Source organism: Propithecus coquereli, unplaced genomic scaffold (genome assembly GCF_000956105.1).
Source record: "Propithecus coquereli isolate 6110/MARCELLA unplaced genomic scaffold, Pcoq_1.0 Scaffold314, whole genome shotgun sequence".
Taxonomy (NCBI): domain Eukaryota; kingdom Metazoa; phylum Chordata; class Mammalia; order Primates; family Indriidae; genus Propithecus; species Propithecus coquereli.
This window is the reverse complement of record NW_012148775.1, coordinates 2,659,293-2,674,661: the sequence shown is the minus strand read 5'-3', so window position 1 is coordinate 2,674,661 and position 15,369 is coordinate 2,659,293. Positions and strand designations below refer to the sequence as shown.

The window sequence follows — 15,369 nt, the reverse complement described above, 5'->3', positions numbered from 1 at the left end:
GCTTCAGTCCTTAGCTAAGGGAAGCAAACACTGAGGAGGAAGCTGTGCGTCCCATCGGCCCCCAAACCAGAGTCCAGTGCGTGTGGATGGAGGAGGGAACAGCAGACTCAGCCCCACTCCTCCCCAGCTCTGCCCTGCTCCCGGAGGCAACTCCTACAACTGCCTTTTCATTGGTAAAAAGGAGACAATATCAGTAGGACTCAACATGATCTAATGAGATCACAGATGTAGAAACACCTTGTAAAAGATAAAACAAAGGCCAGGAGCAGTGGCAGTGGCTCACGCCTATAATCCTAGCACTCTGGGAGGCCGAGGCAGGTAGATCGTTTGAGCTCAGGAGTTCGAGACCAGCCTGAGCAAGAGCAAGATCCCGTCTCTACCAAAAATAGAAAGAAATTAATTGAACAGCTAAAAATATATATAGAAAAAATTAGCCGGGCATGGTGGCTCATGCCTGTAGTCCCAGCTACTTGGGAGGCTGAGGCAGGAGGATCCCTTGAGCCCAGGAGTTTGAGGTTGCTTTGAGCTAGGCTGACGCCATGGGACTCTAGTCCGGGCAACAGAGTGAGACTCTGTCTCAAAAAAAAAAAAAAGATAAAACAAAACACAGGTTATCACTACTCTCAGCTACCTTCATGCATTCAGCAAATCCTTTCTGCGCAGCCTCGACGTGCCAGAAGGGAGCAAGACTGCACTTTGTGATGTCCTTCTTCAGTCCCCATGTCTGCCACCATTGGGAGGATTACCCTGCAACCTCCCCAACCCACAGGCAAAGAGGACGGTATAAAGCCAGAGGCCTAACTTAAGAGCAGGAAGGTAAAAAGTCTTGCTTCTACTAGCAGCTTTCTTGCACAGGGCAAATCTACATCTCGAATACCAGCGGCCATTTGAAGGAGTCCAATATAGGCCAAATAAATCAAGAGGTCTGTCATCTGGCAGGAAGAGCCCCTACACAGAGCCGTGTTTTAAACAGTGGCCTTGGGGGACACGCCTCTAAACTGTTGCTGCTTTTCAGTGGCCTCTCTGCTGATTCCCTTCCTCTCCTCACCAAGAGTTTAAGTTTTTTCACATCCACTAATGGGAAAGGTGAAGGGGTAGCGCGAGCTGAGGTTACTGAGTCACGCGCACATGTGTGCATGTGTGGCGGGGGATAGGGAGGGCGAGTAGGGGTAGCTGAGGCTTGAAAACAACGTTCCCAACTAGAACAGGACTTCCCTGCCTGCCAGCGTGGCTTCTGGGACAACAACCTAGACAGTGGATGGAGAAGGGTTTTGGAGCCGGCCAGGCCTGGGCCATGAATTATAGCTGCTCCAGAGACCAGTAACTTCACTTCTCTATGCTTCCATTTTCTCAACTGTAACGAAAATAGCAATAATAGTATTAATAGCTACCATTTTTCGAGTACCATGCACCATGAATTTGGCATATATCATCTCACATAATCCTCGCAATCACTCCAGAAAGCAAAATGGAGATTAGATTAGATTAGGTGGGGGTGTCTTTAGGATTACGTAAAATGACACGTGGCAATGTCTAATACCTGTAAATTGCCCAACTAATCTGGGTGCCCAGAACGCCATCTGCCTACTCAGCTTGTGCCCACAGGCCAGGCACAATGCCCAACGCTGAACACACACTATTCACTGAGAATAAGAACGAGTGGCCCCAGAACCTACAAAGTATGTAAATGGGGACCACAACTCTTGAATTCCTCAGGTGGAAAAGCAGGCAAGGAGGGGAGGCCGGAAGGTTCGCCCTTTCCCAAATCATTCAATCAGCAACTATCTACTGAGTGTTTATACCACATGCCAGATATCTCGCCAGGTCAGGGGACACAGCAGCAGCGTCTTAAACGTGTAACTGCCGAGGAAATGAATGCAAATGGAGGAACGCAAGGCACAGGAGGAAACGTGCTGAAGGGGAGCTCAGGGTCTGGTAGGAGACAGCTCCAGCCCGAGCTCTACAGCTCATTCGCTCCATGATCTTGGGTCCATTACTTAACCCACCCATAAGTTTGAGTCTCATCCATTGTACAACGGAGTATATAATAATAGTGCCTTTACCTTACAGGACTGGTGTGAGGAACAAGTAAGATAACCCGTCTCACGTGCCTAGAACAGTGCCCAGCATGTGGCGAGTATTCTATTAACTATTAATATTAGCACGATGCCTGGCACATAGTAAGCACATTGCCCTGTTGTTCCAGAGGTTAAATCCTGGCTATAGGCCACGTGCTGGACAAGGGAAACTTCACGAGCATTTTCTGGGTCCCTGCTTTGGGACTCCTCGACTAGGTCACTGCCACCACTCACCCTGGAGCTGAGGACAGACCGCCATCACGGTTGCGCTCTCACCTGAGCTGCTGGGAAGAGATGCTCCTTGTCCACCTGGGCCGCAATGGGAACCAGCTCCTTCTCAACAAAGTCCCGGCATGTCTGACGCAGCATCTGGTGTGTCTCGGGCAGTTCCACAGACTGGTAGATGGTGTGTAACTGTCGCCAGTCCCGAAGATGGAGCGCTGCCGGCAAGAAAGGAGAATGCGAGAGATCTTGGATAATGATAGTAACAGGGATCCGCTAACTTAGTGGTTCTCCACCAGGGAGGATTTCGCCACCTTGGGGACACCTGGCAATGTCTGGAGACATACGGGGCTGTCACAACTGGAGAGGGGAATGCTACTGGTATCCAGTGGGTAGAAGTCAGGGATACCTCTAAACAAACTATGATGCACAGGACAGCCCTGAGGCTGAAAACCCCATACTAACCAAATGCTTAGCATGCTCACTAAACACGTCACATTCGCTGAGTCATTCGATCCTCTCTATAACACCAATTATAATAAGACCTCAGCTCGGTGGCCTCGGGCAAGGGTTTCAACTTCCCTGAGTCTCAGTTTCTATAAAATGTGGAAGATAATACTATTGTCCTGGCCTGCACGGTGGCTCACGCCTGTAATCCTAGCACTCTGGAAGGCCGAGGCGGGCGGATTGTTTGAGCTCAGGAGTTCGAAACCAGCCTGAGCAAGAGCGAGACCCCATCTCTACTAAAATTAGAAAGAAATTAATTGGACAACTAAAAATATATAGAAAAAATTAGCCAGGCATGGTGGCACATGCCTGTAGTCCCAGCTACTCGGGAGGCTGAGGCAGGAGGATCGCTTGAGCCCAGGAGTTTGAGGTTGCTGTGAGCCAGGCTGACGCCATAGCACTCTAGCCTGGGCAACACAGCAAGACTGTCTCAAAAAAAAAAAAAAAACTATTGTCCTGGGAACTTCTGGGAGTGGGAGGGTTAAAGAAACACTAACTGTAGCACTTAGCACAGCTCTTAATTTTCCCTTATTGTTATAATTCAGAGTGAGTGGACCAGGCAAAGGAAGCCTTGGCCATGTGTCACTGCTGCTATCTTGGGAGACAAATGGTAAGACAAAAAAGGTATTGTATTAAATAATCGCCAGCCTAGGCAACATAACAAGACCCCGTCTCTACAAAAAATATAAAAGCCAGGCATGGTGGCACATGCCTGTAGTCCCAGCTACTCCGGAGGCTGGGACAGGAGAATCGCTTGAGCCCAGAAGTTGGAGGCTGCAGTGAGCTATGATGATGCCACTGCATTCCAGCCTGGGTGACAGAGCAAGACTCTGTCTCAAAAAACAAAAAACCAAAGAAAATCAACAATAGTGAACATTTACAGAGCACCTGTTAACATGCCAGGCACTGTACTTAAGTAATTTACATACCCTGTGATTTAATTCTTCCAACAACTACTTCACTGTGGCCATTTTACACACGGGCCAACTGAGGCTGAATGGGGCTGAGCGTCTTGCCCAAGGTCACAGATGCGAGTCTGGCTCTGGTTCCTGCCCCGGCGGGGCTCCGGAGTAAGGGAGCACCCTGAACCTTCGCGGGCTGAGATGAGGGAAATGGGTGCGTGCGGATGTAGCCGTGAGAACTGAGCTGGCATGGGGGTCAAGCAGGAGGTGGGGGTCCGAGCCACAGCAGAGGTCCCAGAGAGGCCGAACTGGGGCAAAGGCCGCGCGCGCCCTGGGAGGGCGCTCCGCCTGTCCGCCCTGACCTCCGCCTGCTCGGCTGGCCCGGGTCGCGGCCCGGCGGTGCGGAGCCCGAGCGCACTCACCTCTGCGGAGGGGGCCGCAGGCCCGGAAGAGCAGCGAGGCGGCCATGGATGACAGCCGGACACGGCGCCGAACTTCTGTGCGACCTCCGACTGCGACCGCGCGGTTCCGGACTGTGGGGGCGGGGCCGGCGGGGCAGAGGCCACACCCCTTGAGCCGCGGGAGAGGGGGCGTCCCGGGGGCGGGGCGTCCCGGGGGCCGCCTCCCAAGATGACAAACAAATAAATTTCCTGCGCGCGTGAAGTCTCAGAGGTCGGTCTGCTAAGATCGTGCTGTGCTCTCATCCGTTAGTAAAAATGTCAGAAAAAAAGCCAAGAATAGAGCCTTGCAGAAAGGCCATAGAGCTCTTTTTAAAGCATAAATAAGACGGCAATCCTAGGCTTAATGGCTCCGTTCGCGGGCCCATCTCTCCTAAAATCCAATTCCATGCCTAAAAAGCTCTCTCCTGCCCCTGCCTACCTCTCTGGCCCCACGCCCAGTGTTTCCTGCAATCTTTGCTGCAGCCACACAGGAAGCTCTTCTCTAAAACCCACTAGCTTGCTCCTGCCTCTGCGCCTTTGCACTCACTGTTCCTCTGCATGGAATGCGCCTCTTCTTTCGGATCTCACCCAGGCCTGCCCTGACCACACCAGGCCCATGTTTCTCTCCTACTTGCTCTCTGTCCATCGCTCTCTTTATTCACGGCACTTCACATCGGAAATTATCTTACGTATCATTTCCCCAACTAGTCTCTTCGCTCCAAGAAAGTCAAGGGCCTTGTCTTGCTCTGGTGCTAAATATTTAGGAACTGGGTTCCATGGAACTGGGTTGCCAGGGAGGCAGATTTCTTTTCCCCAGAGGTTGTGAAGGTGGGATGGTGCTGCTACCTCTCCTCCACTGCAGGCCTATCTGTCCCACTCCTAACTGGGGAGCAAAGCCCTGATGGCAGCCGTACATTTGACCCTTAGCATCCTCACTAGGACACCTTCGCCCTGCCCAAGAAACAACGCTGATTTCACATGCCCCCCCAAGGGTCTTTTTGTTGACATAGGCGCAAATCTGACTCCCACAGCCTCCTGGGCACCACCGACGCCCTCCTAGGCACCCAGATATCCCTCCTTCTCCCAAAAAATTCAGCAAGGCATCTGTCCCCACCAGTGACCCACATGCCAAAAATTCTGTCTTCCTCCAAGACCTTGCTCTACTTCCTACAAAGAGAACTGAAAGATGTAACAAACTCCTTAATGTTACCTTTCATTAAAAAAAAAAAAATGCATTGAAAAAAAAACACCTCTAAATCCACAGTACCTTAAAGTCAAATGAATGACTGTCACAGGCAAATGCTCTGAGGTCTTCCTCACCTTTAAGTCATCCCACCTGGGCACCAGCCCTGGGAGGAAGAAAAGAAGAAAAAGTAGGAGAAAGGAGGCAGAAACAAGTGAATCACGTTTGTGAGCTGAGGCCAATAAGAACAGCTTCAGGTGCCACAGAGCACCTAAGCCAGACTCTTATTTTAGAGCTGTATTTGTGACTGTAAAAATGGATGTAAGTTTTATGTTAAAAGTTTACAGCTTTCCCAGCCTGAGCAAGAGCGAGACCCCTCCTCTACTAAAATTAGAAAGAAATTAATCGGCCAACTAAAAATATATACAAAAAATTAGCCGGGCATGGTGGCGCATGCCTATAGTCCCAGCTACTCGGGAGGCTGAAGCAGAAGGATCACTCGAGCCCAGGAGTTTGAGGTTGCTGTGAGCTAGGCTGACTGACGCCACGGCACTCACTCTAGCCCGGGCAAAAGAGTGAGACTCTGTCTCAAAAAAAAAAAAGTTTACAGCTTTCCCCATAGAGACATAATCAGACGGTGGTTACAAGAGGCTGGGGCGAGGCGAGAGAATTGGCTGCGAACACAAGGACTCATGGGAACTTTCTGAGTGGGTGTGATGGAAATGTCCTATATCATGATTGTGATTGTGATGGGGTATTAAGATTACACATTTGCCAAAACGCATCAAACTGTACTCTTAAGTGAGATGAATTTTACTGTAGTTAAAAGTATAACTTAATAAGCCTACTTTTAAAACGTGTATGTAAATTTTCAATTCTTTTTTTTTTTTTTTTGAGACAGAGTCTCACTCTGTTGCCTGGGCTAGAGTGCCATGGCGTCATCCTAGCTCACAGCAACCTCAAACTCCTGGGCTCAAGCAATCCTCCTGCCTCAGCCTCCTGAGTAGCTGGGACTACAGGCATGCACCACCATGCCCGGCTAATTTTTTCTATATATGTATTTTTAGTTGCCCAGATAATTTCTTTCTATTTTTAGTAGAGACGGGGTCTCGCTCTTGCTCAGGCTGGTCTCGAACTCCTGACCTTGAGCAATCCACCCGCCTCGGCCTCCCAGAGTGTTAGGATTACAGGCGTGAGCCACCGCGCCCGGCCAATTTTCAATTCTTAAAGCCACCCTGGCGAAATATAAAGCAAAAATGCTAAACCTAAAGCACAATACTATTCCCCAATCACCCCAGAAGGCAGCTATTAGTATCATACCAACTCATTATAACTAATTGCAGAAAGCCCACATATAGGAGCCAAGACAGCCAAGATAGGAGAACCCCCCAGGCCCACCCCCACCCCACACCAGCTCCCCCCAGGAAGACAAGGGGCCCAGTCAAGAGACAAGACAGGGTAGACATACTGTGAAAATCTTTCTTTTATTATTGTCTCGTGGCAAAATAACATTTTATACAAATAAGTCACCTAGTTAACTCTGGACACAAAGACAATACAAACTGGAATGAGGATCTTGGGTGAAGTGGGAAAGAGGAGGAAGGTCAGATCAGGTCATTGATGTTTCTTATATTCTGTGAAAAATAGATTTACAGGGAAAAAAATAGAATTTCACAACTTCAATGACTCCACATGATCTTTTGTAAAACAAGGGGTAAATCCACCTCCCCAGATCCTTCTTGTGGCTAAGACGTTCTGTGACACGGAATGTAACATGACGGTTCAACGATTAGACTCCTATCCAGGTACAGCAGCACCCACTGCGACAGGAACCTTGTTCGCTGCCAAGGAGCCTGCGCTGTGAATTTTAGGACACACTGTCCCTATCCCCAAACCTCAATTGATGTCATGGTGACACTGGCCACCAAAAGAAAGTGACTTTACAGAGAAAAAAAAAAGAGCCTGGCTCAGTGGCTCAAGCCTGTAATCCTACACTCTGGGAGGTTGAGGCAGGAGGACTGCTTGAGCTCAGGAGTTCAAGACCAGCCTGAGCAACAGTGAGACCCCATCTCTAGCAAAAAGAAAAAAAAATTAGCTGAGCAACTAAAAATAGAAAAAAAAATTAGCTGGGCTTGGTAATACCTGCCTGTAGTCCCAGCTACTCAGGAGGCTGAGGCAGAAGGATCACTTGAGCCCAGGAGTTTGAGGTTGACTCCACAGCACTCTAACCCAGGCAACAGAGCGAGACTGTCTCAAAAAAAGAGTACCCTGGGAGCCTACCAGGGGAGCAGGACACACTAAGGCAGGACTCACCCAATTTGTACATTAGACACAGCCTATTAAATCTATTCCAGACATAAGTTCCACTTGAACTGAAAAAATAAGTTGAAGATGGTCCAATCACTGCCATTTCAAGAATCAACAGTCTACAGTTAACCCCAAACACCACCAAATCACTATTCCTATGTATTGGAAATCAAACAGCCCAGAGACTGAGGTGTTTTCAGGAAGCACATGCCCCTGAAAACTGCTTTCTTTACAAGATAGTTCTGAGCTAACACATAAGGAGACAATAGCCTAATTTAGCCCCAAGCTACTTTTAGGTGTTATTTCCTCTGTTTACCCTTTAGAACATAGAATAAAATAAACCAGGATCTTCTTTGGAGAAGCTAGAAGGGCATCGTAGCCCAAAGGCTGTATAGGAAAAGAGAGGCCCTCTCCAGGAGAGTCCAAGGCAGAGGGACAGGAGCAAGACTGGAGGGGAGAGGGTGCAGGTAGTAGGTCCTATGGCACCAGGCGGGCCTGCCACTCTGCTGGGATGTGCTCCCTGGAGGAGCGACCCCTCAGATGCCGACCCTTAACAAAGGGCACAGTCCCCCATGCAGGTAGTTTTTTCCCCTCTCGTCGCATCACCCACAAAATAACTGCCATCAACAGTCCGGATGCCTTAATAACATGGCAGCCTGCTTCACTGTCTGATTGGTTCTGTTATGTTCAGAGGAGGTATGACTTCCAGTTTTTTCAACTCAGGTACAAATGCTTGAATTTCAAACTCATGCTGGTTAATACCCCAGAGTGGTAATGCTTCTCAAGATTTCCTGAGCAGCTAGACACAGGAATCCAGAGCCCTAGATACAGAACACCAGACCTTCAGGAGCAGAAGATGGCAAATCCCTGTCAAGCTGGGCATAGACCGAGCGCTTGGTCTCAAATGGTGTCCAGTGAGACTAAGGCTAGCTAATAGGAAAGGGGACACAGCACTACTCAAGCCAGAGTGCTCGCCTCCCCCATCCTCCTGGTCCACTGCCCAGGCAAAGCTATCACTGAGGATAAGAGCCCACTAGTGAACTAGAGACGGCTGCCTGGGGCACATTTCCAAAACACACTCAAATGAGCAGAGCTCTGGGCAGCTTCAGAAACCGCAGTCTAGATGTTATTTAAATATCAAATAGTAGAAACTCTCCCAACTGGGCCTCTGTCACAGGGAGAAGGGATTGTTGTTAAGCTTGACAGGAACATGCAAATCCCGTTTGAGAAGCCACAATGAGAAACAGAAGGTAAGAAGACAGTGCTGATGCCTGTCTGCAGACGAGGAGGGGGTAACAACAGCAACACAGCTTCCCCCAGCAGCCTAAGGGACAGAGTCACACATAAGGCACCGTATCTGTAACCGAATCCAGTTCTGAAAGTCACCAAGTCTGGTGACGAGGAACCCACTGCACAGGGTGCATGGTCTGTTCCCTCCCTCAGGGTTGAACCCAGTGCTGGCACAGTGGGGTAGTCTTGGGCTTTCTCAGTTGAGAAAACTGCCAACATACGACATCACCAAGACTCTGGCCCGGCACAAAGCACGGGGCCAAAGTTCAAAACCACTCACACTCTAGAATCCAAACAGGGAGCAACACTGGTCAATGAACACGCAGGAACTTCTGCGGCAAAGTGGTGTCTCTGCTTTCCCTGGTCCCACATGGCCTTTCTCCCAAGCCCCTTGGGTCACAGCTCTCCTGTCACAGGTACTATATGACACCCACAGTGACTTATCACACCCGTGGGTCCTCCCTACTGACACCCTTCTATCAATGCTAAATGGACCCTGGCCACATCAGTCATCTCATCAGAGGGTCACGGATTCTGGGCTGAGCTCCTACAGCCATCCACGCAGACAACCACAGGGAGCTGAGGAGGTGAGAGTCCGTGGGTTAGGGTCAGAGGACACAAGCAGCCCACCTGCATGAGACACGGGAGGAAGCTTTTCTGAGAACACATCACTCTGACAGGCCACCTCACCTACTTCACCCTTTCCAAACACCCAAAACAATTCCAACTTAGCAGTTTAAAGGATCAGCACATACGTTACTTAGATCTGATCTGCTGGAATGGTTCCAGAAACTACTTCAGTAGAAAGGCAGAAAGGAAAACCCTCCTAAAGAAGAAATCCACAAAGAGCTCCAGAGGCAAACCCCATCAAAAGCCAATCCTCCTCCAGGCTGTGCTGTGTAGAGAAAATCGAATCTCTCCTTTAAAGCGGCCACTGGTTCATAAGTACACTTCCCCCAACATGAGCCAGATTAGCCCCGGGAGCCCGATTAACAGATCAGAACTCTTCCCGCACGTCACATATACTGGGAACACCACTGACATTTTATAAAACCTCCTACAAAGAAGTCTGGAAATAAAAAACCAAAATACAACAAGACCTGCTCTGGCCTTGAGAGACATTGGCGTTCCACGAACAAAACTGACACGTTCTATTTCATGAGATGCTCAAAAGTTAGGAGCCAGGAGAAGCAGAGCAAGCTCATCTGTCCTCCAAAGTGAGAAGAGGAAGGCACTGCCAGGCTGAAACCTTGGTCTATCCCCAGGAGGGGAGGCCGAGGGCGCTGGGAGTCAGACAGGTCAGCAGGCCTCTCCACAAAACGGACCTCTCGGTTTGGCAGCATCGCCCGTGCCTTGATGCCTCAACCCTTTACACCACCCCTCCCCTCCACTCCTTTCAAGTTCCTTCCAGTTGTTTTAAGACGAAGCACAGGCTGAGGGCAGACTGTGCTGACGGTGACACCGCAAGTGAGAGGAGGTGGTGCCTGGAGAAGCCCACCCTCCAGCTTCCCGCAGCAGCCAGGAACCTGGAGGAGAGCTGCTGAACTGCAGGCAGGCCCAGCCGCAGCCTTCTCACCCGCGCACGTGTCTGGAGAGACCGAGGCTTGTCAGCACAACCGGTGAACAGCTAGAACTCCATGAAAATTGACTTTTTTATCTGGATTCCAGGAGCCTTATCCTAATCTTTTACTTTACTATAGTACCTCTGCGACCTAAGGGGCAGGGGAAGAAGGGGAAGGAAAAATACTGCAGAAGAGAACACAGCACTGCCTGGCACCTCCCTTGGAGCACAGGAAACTGCCACCTCAGCCTTGGCACCTGGGGCAAGGTTCCAGATGTGTGTTGACAAACTGCAGCTTCAGTCGCCTCTGTGTGCCAGGGTCTTGTGGCTGCAGCAAAGCACCTCCCCTGCCTATTCCTGAGGCAGTTACTGGCCCCCGTTATAGGCATAATCAGCCTTGTTGTGCATTATCAGCTTGTTGTCAACAAAGTAGAAGCTGTCAGAGCGGGTCTCATAAGGATTTTCAATCATCAGACGAACTGCAAATCAGGGAAAGAAAAAAGAGCAGTTACATGTGAGTCTGCCACACGGGCTAGGTGGGGAAAAAACCTAACATCCCTCCTAAATGAGAACAGGAGGCACTGCCAGGCAGAAACCTTGGTCTGTCCCCAGGAAGACTGGCTGAGGACCTTGGGAGTCAGACAGGCCTCTCCACAAAACGGACCTCTCAGTCTCGCAGCATCACCTGTGCCTTGATGCCTCAATCCAAAATAAGGCAGCGTTGCCAGAAAATATAAGTATGCGCTACCAGCACAATGAGACTGGACCAGAGGGAGCCAGCCCGACAGCTGGGGAGACCGCAGAGGCCCTCTAACTGAACATGATTTCCCCTTCAACACAGGGAAGCAACCACCTCTCTGACACGGCCTCCTCAGTCATCTCCAGCCTGGGATCTCACACCCTCCCGCCAGCATGGCCCACAGCGGCCTGTTCCTCAGTGCTCTCAGCTGACCGAAGCAAGCTCCAACCTCTGATCTGTGGCTCCCCTCCAGACAGGCGAGTCCCAGCTCAAAAAGCTGCGCCTCTCTGTGCCCACGTCCCACAGGCAACCAAAGGAATCCTAGCTGTCAACGAGCACTGGGAACACAGGACAAGCAGCCTTCTCCAGAGACCGCTCAGGTATTAACTCCCAGATGACCCAGCACTAGGTCTGCCTGTCTTGGGATCTAAACTGAAGTCTCCTGTTTACTGAGGTAATTGCTCAGACCTCTTTAACCATACTGGAGAGTAAAGATAATTAATAGGCACTACCTCTGATCGGTTTAGAGTTAATGATTACAAGCCATTTAAGTCCTCTGGAGGAAATGCTATTTGTTCACCACAGTTCTCAAAAGGTGAAACTGATTCTTTTAAATTTATCTGAACCCATCCAGGCCAACGCTATTTGGTTTATATGCAGAATATCAACCTCTACGCTCTTTTAGCTGATCTGGTTTCATGTGTAAAACTTATAACTCCATATATAATCTTTTCTTGCAAGTATTTACATAATCTAGCCAGCTTGGGGAGAGGGGTTCAAGCCAGGATCAGATGCTGACAGAAACACCCTGCCCTTCATGTCAGCAATCCTCATCTTACCTGGGAACAGCATTGCCACATGAGTAAAGAGTACCTGCATTTCAGAAAATGACAACCTTCAAGGACCTGAGATTCTGAGAGAACCAGTCAGCATATGTGGATCCTTCCCCACGATGCAACTAAAGCCCACCACCATATACAGGATTCCACTCACATTCTCATAAATGCCTTGAAGCCAAGAATGCGAACCTGAGATAGCTAGAGCAAAGTCACAAACTGACAAAGGCTGCTTTTTCCTCTAATTCGGTAAAATATCTTCGGTCTATTCACTCTAATATTTTCCCTCACCTAGGCTTCATGGCAGCCTTCTCCCTCTGGAGCCTCCCCCAGTTCCACCTGCATAGCCCTACGGGGCCGCTCTTCTACGACAGCGCTTCCATCCTCTCACTCCTGCTCCAAAACCTACAAGAGTTCCCTAGTTCCTGCTAGTCTAACAGTTCATCTAATCAGCCCTCTGCTTTGCAGAGAATGAGAAAGAGGAGGTCGTCAGGCCTTGATTCTGTTTAGCCTGCAGTTTCGCATCCAGCTCTGATTAAGGAAAGAGTGAAGGGCCAATGGCTAGGACACAGTGGAAAACCATGACTGACAGTGGACAGGAGAGGCACTTTATCTGATGGCAATTCCAGGGGTCGTCACAGGCCTCCTCCTATCTCCCTCTGGCACTGCCATTCCCACGGCAGGCATCTAAAAGGATGGCCTGTATTATTAAAACCTTCATTGCTCCCAGAGAGGCAGAGTCAGGGTTTGAAACAGGAGCCAGGAGCCATAGGAAATGAGAAGCCTGAGGTCAAGTGACTAGATCCACATCATGTCACTATTGCATGTGACTGAACAAGAGCACTGGACCAAATGGGTTTCAAGGTTCCTTCCTTCTAGCCCTCAGAGCTAGAAAGCTGTAAGAGGCAGGGAATACATACTGACATCCTCAGAAAGCTGGGGAAACTCATAGATATGTTCACAAGTGTTCCTGCTGCTGGGGATGCAGAAGCCAAAATCAAAGTCAAAGTTTTTCAGCAAGCGTTCCCGGAAATAGTGCCGTTCGATCATCCGGAAGTTTGACACAGGTTTGTCTCCCACTGTGAACTCCACCCTGCAAAATAAATCTCTGTGAGCCCTACTTTGCCTCCAAAGCCAACCCAAAACCCAACAGAGAATACTGGGCATAAGTAGAATGTTCTCCCCTCAGGAAATAACGGTACTCACGTAGCCCCAACCGTCCGGAGGCGGAGAAATGCTGGTGTGAACTGATAGCGGACAAAGCGTCCTGCACTGATATCCACAACTCCACCTTCCTCCTCCTCCTCCTCCTCCTGGTCTGAAAGAGCACACAGAATCTTCAGTGCGCCATCTTGGCACTGAGAGTCTAAGAGTTCTAACACCAGTCCAAACAGCACGACAGCAACCAATTCACAGCACCAACGCCAGCAGTAAGGATGGCTGGTATTTACTGCACACTTGCTGTACGCCGGGCCCTGTGCTAGATGCTTCACAGAGTCCTCACAACCACCCTGTGAGGTGTTATTATCTCCAGTTTACAGATCAGGAAGCTCAAGTTCAGAGAGGTTAAGCAGCATGTTCAAGTCCCTCAAATAGCAAATGCAGGGAACAGGGATTTGAACCCAGGTCCACCTGACTCGAGGTCTATTCTTCAATACTAAGCTATTTGCCTTTTATTTGGAGGCTTAGGCCACATCCTAAGGGTAAAGCCTGAAACACAAGCTGGGTACTAGGCCCCTGACATGGTCTATATTATACAGACTAGGTCTGCTGTTGACCAAGCTGAAGTGCTAACCACTAACCAAAAGAATGAGACTGCAAAAGTTGACATTAATCAAAATGTTCCTTCAAAGAATACAAAAATTCCTGATGGGCAGCAAGACAAACCACTAAAAATAATTTTTGTTATTCAAATGGAAGACACTGACCTACGGCCTTGGGTACTATACTTCCTTGGACTGATGTCTATTCCAGGCCACACCAGGCCTGATGCTCTGACCACCTGGAAAGGGTGAAGCAGATGGGCAATGATGCAACATGTGGGGCTTCCACAAGCTTAATGCTGGTCTCTGGTCTAGTCCATTCCTGAATCCAGGAGACGAAATATTTGTGAGATGAATCAGAGAAGCATTCTAATGTGAACAAGGAATTAGTACCCACCAGTGTCCAGTAAGGACATTTTCTCCAGGTCTAAGCTGAACATGGGTACGATATAAGACTTTTTCAGCATCAAACATCTCTGCCTGTGACTAGCCCAAGAGCAAGTGGGCAACCAGACCGAGTAGGGGTTCATACCCAGAGACTCTAGAACCCTGGCTCCAACAATGTGATGATTCAAAGAGAGTCAGACCAAATCTTCTCAGTGATTCAAATTTATAAGAACAAGTGCTGTGCTTACTTTGGCAGCACATATACTAAAACTGCAACAATACGAGATGATTAGCATGGCCCTTGCACAAGGATGGCATGCAAATTTGTGAAGCATTCCATATTTTTTAAAAATAATTTTAAAAAAGAACAAGTGCTGCATGAAGGTACTGATCTGATGTGAAGGTATTCTAAGTGAATCGAGATCCTTTTTAATTTTATTTTTTGTAGAGACAGGGTCTTACAGTCAATCAGGCTGGCCTCAAGTGATCCCCCTCCCTCAACATCCCAAAGTGCTGAGATTACAGGCATGAGCCACCACGCCTGGTCCTGAATCAGATCCTAAAATGTAAAGACTGGAAAGGTCAAAAATCAAGTTACTTTACAGTATCTGCAGCTGATCTTCTTGAGACAGTTAAGTTTTGTACTGAAATGACTACTCTGAGCCCACTCTATCCAGATCCACATAACTATAGTAGCCCTGGGGTCCCTGAAATATCCTAAGTACTAGGACATGTGGCTTAGGAATGAAAACACCACAGATCCAGAAAGCTAGCTGGCCCTGAGCTGACTATACCAATAAAAGATAAGTATCCACAAGGTACCTTAGTCAGTACTAGATTATGATAACATAAAGAATACTGGGGGCCAGGACCGGTAGCTCACGCCTATAATCCCAGCACTTTGGGAAGCTGAGGCAGGAGAGGATCACTTGAGCTCAGGAGTTCAAGACCAGCCTGAGCAAAAGCGAGATCCCATCTGTACAAAAAATACAAAAATTAGCCAGGCGTGGTGGTACACACCTGTAGTCCCAGCTACTTGGGAGGCTAAGGTAGAAGGATTGCTTGAGCCCAGAAGTTTGAGGTTGCAGTGAGCTTTGACAACGCCACTGTACTCTAGCCAGGGTGACAAAATGAGACCCTATCTCAAAAAAAAA

General features: G+C 49.0%; 2 protein-coding genes across 2 annotated transcripts in view; both read right to left on the bottom strand.

Annotated features, from left to right (window-relative positions):
- The window catches only part of ACADS (acyl-CoA dehydrogenase, C-2 to C-3 short chain), a 10,168-nt gene extending 5,894 nt beyond the window's left edge, over window positions 1-4,274 (bottom strand). Inside the window, exons 1-2 of the mRNA XM_012650229.1 lie at window positions 4,132-4,274; window positions 2,355-2,518 (exon numbers count right to left, since the gene is read on the bottom strand). Coding sequence (XP_012505683.1) covers window positions 2,355-2,518; window positions 4,132-4,177 — 210 coding nt within the window. The 5' untranslated portion in view covers window positions 4,178-4,274. The remainder of the gene's footprint in view (window positions 1-2,354; window positions 2,519-4,131) is intronic.
- Window positions 4,275-7,555: 3,281 nt separating this feature from the next.
- UNC119B (unc-119 homolog B (C. elegans)) overlaps window positions 7,556-15,369 on the bottom strand; it is a 17,401-nt gene continuing 9,587 nt past the window's right edge. The window contains exons 3-5 of the mRNA XM_012650234.1: window positions 13,272-13,383; window positions 12,986-13,158; window positions 7,556-10,969 (exon numbers count right to left, since the gene is read on the bottom strand). Of these exons, the coding sequence (XP_012505688.1) occupies window positions 10,857-10,969; window positions 12,986-13,158; window positions 13,272-13,383 (398 nt within the window). The 3' untranslated portion in view covers window positions 7,556-10,856. The remainder of the gene's footprint in view (window positions 10,970-12,985; window positions 13,159-13,271; window positions 13,384-15,369) is intronic.